At 39.5% G+C, this 5,784-nt stretch overlaps 1 protein-coding gene across 1 annotated transcript; it reads right to left on the reverse strand.

Annotated features, from left to right (window-relative positions):
- Positions 1 to 2,314: 2,314 nt before the first annotated feature.
- Positions 2,315 to 5,407, reverse strand: LOC110668977 (receptor-like protein kinase FERONIA). The gene is given in 2 exon segments (XM_021830407.2): positions 2,315 to 3,140; positions 3,143 to 5,407. Coding segments are annotated over 2 exon segments (2,658 nt in total). The 5' UTR covers positions 5,163 to 5,407; the 3' UTR covers positions 2,315 to 2,502.
- Between the last annotated feature and the right edge of the window lie 377 nt (positions 5,408 to 5,784).

A 5,784-nucleotide genomic window follows, 5' to 3' on the forward strand; every position in this document is an offset into this window, starting at 1 on the left:
GCCATCATACAAGATGTGACTTGTGCTGCACCAGTGAGTTGTATTTGGACTTTTAAGGCGGTGCTGAGATGTGGATCTCTGAGTGAGAGATTGTAGTTTGGAAAAAACGTCAGTACCACACTTCCAGCATGCAAAGTGGTAAGGCATGTCCGGCCTTAAAACTGCCCCATCAGTCTTCCAAAAGGCCATGACAAGGATATTCAAGCCCATCCTTCACAATGCTCTACAGAAGAGTCCTGTTGGTGTTGCAAATAACATATTGGTACAGGGCCATAAGTGGAAATTCTATTCCTGTAAACTAGAGGGTGACCATGCACCAAAGGAGCCATACCGAGAGTTTGAGAGATAAATTCTCTAAGAACAGTATGAGAATCAGTACCTTCTCAAAGCATCTGAACATCAAGCCAAGCTTTAAATTCTGCAAGACGATCTCTCCATTTGGAGGGGGAAATATCGTCTAGTGTGAACCATGGGCCTAAGCTGAGCCTGGATTGTTGTGGGGCTCCTGGGAGACTAAAATCCAGGATTGGGTCATCTTCTGGCATTTCCACATGAGGATCTTGAGGCGGCCCAGTGGTAGGGCCTATTGCGCCACTGGTGGAATCTGTAGTTTGGGAAGGGCCTGTTTGAGATGCAATTGGTTGAGGATCAGCCATGAGCAATGTCGTGATATCCATTTGTCCTCTCAGTGGGCCTGCCAGGCCTTTTATGTTGAAAAAAGATCTGAAAGACTAAGAGGAAAGAAAAGACTTGTCATTGATTACAAGCCTCTTAACCACTTCCTTCAAGACGATAAGTTCCCATTATCTCGTTTGTGTCGATGATGCGCTTCAGGCTATATTGCCATCTTTGAAATGGGCTTGAACCATTCTGCAACTGACAGAAGAGTCCTGTTGGTGTTGCACATAACATATTGGTACAGGCCATAAGTGGAAATTCTATTCCTATAGAATGAGGGTGACCATGCACCAAAGGAGCCATAATTCTTCCAGATGAGTTCTCTGTCGGGATGGATCTTGAAGCAATTGAGAAAGGGTTGTCAGGAATAAAGAGGGATGAAGATGGGAGTAGTTAAAAGGGTCGAATGGAGAATATGCAGGTTCAGGGGTAGGAAGGAAAGGATTATGGGTCATTTGAGTGGAAAATGGGCTGTAAGAAACAGGAGCCTCTATTGGTTTACGCAGTGCTTCAACTTGGGCTAAGCGTTTTCTTAGTCTTCTGATTTCCTGTTCCTTCTGGTTAAAATCCGCGCCAAACCTCCTTTGTTGGATTGAGGATCTTAGATCCTTGTCAAGCTGGGCAATTCTGCTTTGCAAATCTTTATACATGTTATGGGTGTAGAGAAAGATGAATGAGGTGGAGGTTCTTAGGTGCGGATAGAAAAGCTGGAACGAAGTTGTGTTTCCCTTTGATGTGTTGGATTGTGAAGTTATACTTGGCGACCTAGTCCTTCAGAGTTGGTGATAGGTTTTGATTTGTATAAGCAAGCAAGGCATTTGAAAATCCTCCCAACAGGAGTAAAATATATAAGGAATTTTCACCATTCACCTCTGTCCCAAGGTTATACTCTTTGGTCCCTAATTCTATAAATACAGATTTTCCCCTACTGATAGGCAGACCTTTTTCCAAGCCCATATTATGTGTAAAGAAAACTATCCCCACAGAAACTCTATTAGATCAATAATTGTAAATTAAAAAAGTCAATCCCAAGCTCACCTGACCACCCTCATAAACCAAAACACGTGTTGGCATCACGTATACCTACCTGAAAGGATTATCATCAATCAAACATACCCTTACTTTGGTTACTTGCATTAGGGATTGTAACAATGCTCTATATTTCCTTTTTATAGGCTCCTCAGAAGGCTTTAGATTCCCCACTACCACACTTTCTTTAAATTTTTAATGAGAAAAATCGAAACTTCATTCAAGAGTAACAGCATACAAGATATCCTCGGCTAAAAGGAAAGATATTTTCTTCATGTCTTGTACTGTGATAATAGTTGTACATGTTTTGCGTGTTTCTTTATTTCTCTTCAACACATTTTCTTATCCATTTTAATTTGCACTTCATCTAAATCACCTTAAATTTTATCCTTAAGACTTTCATAATTTAATTAAACTAAAATTTATTTTAAAATAATTAATTAAATAAATTATGGGCCTAAAATAAACTTATCACGTAATATTTAATTATGTAACTAACAATCTCTCAAAAAACAAAATGTAACTAACAAGCACTTAAAAATCATTTTCCGAGTAACGAAATAAAGATAGTTAAAGGAATTCCAAGTTAATGCACTCATAAAACGCATAGTTGGCAAATTTTTCGCTTATTTTCCTTATACATTAATAACCATTTCAATTAAATACTCATTAATTACAATTTACTGTTTTATAATACAAGCGATAAAGATTAAAATGTTAACAGCCTCGTGTTATTCACCTTGAAGACAATCAAATGAAAATAAAAATAAAGGGGGACAAATCCACCGCAACATTTCATCTTCCCTTTTGGTTCATAATTTCCGAGAATACAGTGTCAGAACTCATTCTATCAGGATCAGTTTTGGCGATACTCCTTTCACCACTACTAATCGTGCTCTTGGATCCATGCTTGTGTCCACCTGAGACGCTAAACAAGTCATCATCATCAGTAGTTATAGCTTCTCCACGCAACAACAATGGACTTTCCTGCTCCTCACTCACTCTATCAATACTATTTCTAGTGTTCTCAGCAGTCTCTTGAAGCTGCAAAGCAAACTCAAGCCCACAAACCACATCGCTCATTGTTGGCCTTTGTGTGCCTTGGTCACGCAGGCAACTCTCAGCAATCTCTCCAAATTTCTCCAAACAGACAGGGTCAATATTACCCCTCAAATAGGGGTCCATTATCTGATCAATGGCTCCTCTTCTACAGCAAATCCGAGCCCAATCAGCTAAATTGACTTGCTCTTTTGGTAGTCCTGGCATCACTGGCGGCCTAGCACAGAGCAACTCAAACAGAACTACTCCAAATGAGTACACATCAGATTTTTCCGTGAGGTGTTGCCGACGGTAGTACTCTGGATCCACGTACCCAAAACTTCCCCTAACTACAGTGCTAACGTGCGTTTGGGAGTCGCTGGTGGGACCCATCTAGACAAACCAAAGTCTGAAACCTTGGCCACCCAATTCTCATCTATCAATATGTTCGTTGACTTCACATCGCGGTGAATGATGGGGTGCTTCGCACCTGTATGAAGATAATAGAGTCCTCGTGCAGCTCCAATGCAGATCTCTAGCCTCCGTTTCCATGGAAGAGGAGGATTCCTGGTTTTGTAGAGATGATCGCGGAGGGTCCCACGATGCATATACTCGTAAACAAGGATCATTTCACCAGGATCATCGCAGTATCCAATCAGTGACACAAGATGGGGATTGTGAAGCTCGGACAGCATGTCGATTTCCGTCCTGAACTCGCGAGTCCCTTGCCTTGATGATGAATCCAACCGCTTAATTGCAACTGGAGTAGCACCATCGTCTATAAACCCTTTATAAACATTTCCAAATCCCCCAGATCCAATAACAAATTCATCATCGAATTTGGACGTGGCCACTTCAATCTCGAAGATGGAGAATCGCCGACTAGTGTTTGAAGGCCTCAGCGAAGCCTTTGTAACTGAGGACCTTAAAGTGTGGGAGAAAGGGAACCGGAAGGATTTGGCCTCACTCTTTTCAAAGTCCTTCACTCTCCTCTGTTTAAAAGCAAAGAAACAAATAACAAGAGAGAGCGCTAGCATACCCCCAAAAACAGAACCAACAACGATTACTACCAAAAATCTTTTCTCGTTAGTCTTCACTTTCAATTTTGGAAGGTTTTCTGGTGGTGGACTACCCGCCAATAATTCAGGGCAGGGAGAGGCTAGACTACCGCCTGAGTTATTCAACTTGAATATCTCTAGGCCGTTCAAGAAAGCATCAGCATATGTACGTTTTTTATCAAAATTGGGGTGTAAAGCGAGACACAAGTACTGCTTACTATGGCTGCCTTTGGGGATCCACAAGACGTAGTCTTTATACAGTGGAACACTGTTACCGCCGGACCAGAGCATTATATCTGCGTATGGCTCAGCTGTTTGATTGTTGATGAATATATAAAACACCACTTGGTCACTTCTTGTCTCCTCAGGTCGAAACTCACAAAAATGGAGCCTAACAAGATAATTGAAACCAGCATCAATGGAGAAGTACCATGTAAGATTGTACTTCAGGTTAAGATGTGAATCAGGACCCATAAAACGCATGCTACCATATACCATTACAGGTGCAGTGTAGGCTGGTGTCTTCATTGTATACTGTATTTTGACATCAGGTGGTACAATTACAAACCCAACTGCCCCACTAAAGATGTAATTTAAATCTTGAAGCCATGTCCTATGCATTCCAGTGTCATCGTTCCCGTTGATATCTTGTCCACCAACATTTAGCCGATAAAATTTCTCAAGAGCGGTGGTGTTATCCAAATAAAATTGGTTGCTATCGATGCCCAAATAAGGAAGTGGGTTATTGTTGCCGCTGGCATAGAGGTTGTTGGGCATCGAAATTATCTCGATGCCATTTATGAAGGCAAAAGAACTTGGAGAAGGAGAGAATGTCAGATCAAGCTTCTGGTTATCCCACACGGTAATGATATACTCTTTGATGAAGGAGGCGACAGAAGGTTTCATAGCAGAAACAGTGAGAAAAGCACTAAAATTGTTGAGGAGAGTGTAAGTATTGGCGCTAAGAGAGAAACGGGATTTGGAAATGTCAAGATTGGAGTAAGTAGCTGGATAGAAGTAGAGACGAACAAACTTTGGGCCAGGCGAGACGGGAAAGGTGTAGGTGAATTGCGATTGAAAAATACGGGCTGTCATGTATGGAACTTGGGTTACTGATGGGTCTTGTTGAGAAGCTGTAAACGCAGATGATGCTGTTTCAGGGTTAGAGGCATGAAATTTGGAGTCGGCATCTCCATCCCAAGTGCGTCCATCCAGCGATGTAGAACTAGACGATGCGCCACAATCCAGGAGGATGAGGTCTACAGGAGTATATGACAGTGATTTCTTGATACCGGTTACAGAAGGGAGGAGGTGGAGGAGCAACACTAGATAGATACCTGGATGATCTCGGAGCGACATTGATCTTGAACACAAAAGATGGGGTGTACCATAGGAAATTAAAAAATTGGAAGATGCTAAAATACACTCATAGGATTAAAAAATAATATTCTCTATAAAAATAAAAAAGAATTTTTTTCTTAATTTTAGAATACGAGTCCTATGTACTTTGTGACAAAAGGTGTACAAACACATAATACACTCAATAATTTTTCTTGAAAATAAAATAAAATAAAATAATTAAAATGTCAACACACCCTCCCTTAATCCTCTCTGTGCTCCTCCCACCCTCAAACTCCAATTTTAACATTGCTAATTTTAATAATTTTAAAAAAATGTTAATAACATATCACTTATTTTAAAATATGTTAATATCAATAATTTTAATAAAAAGATAATGTAAAACTTATATTAAAATACCATTAACTTTAATAAATTTTTTTAATATAATTTGTTAGGTTTTTCTAATCCTTTTAATTTTTCATAAAATCAAAAGTTTCCATGTGGTACTTATTTTGTCAAAATTTGGTAAGATTGATCAAACCCTAGAATTGAAAATGCTTTACGAAGTTAAAATGTTTTATAAGTTTATAGTCTAAATAAAAATTTAAGAATAAATATAATAATAATATAATTTAAAATA

The sequence above is a fragment of the Hevea brasiliensis genome, chromosome 9 (assembly GCF_030052815.1).
Source record: "Hevea brasiliensis isolate MT/VB/25A 57/8 chromosome 9, ASM3005281v1, whole genome shotgun sequence".
In the NCBI taxonomy this organism is placed as follows: Eukaryota; Viridiplantae; Streptophyta; class Magnoliopsida; order Malpighiales; family Euphorbiaceae; genus Hevea; species Hevea brasiliensis.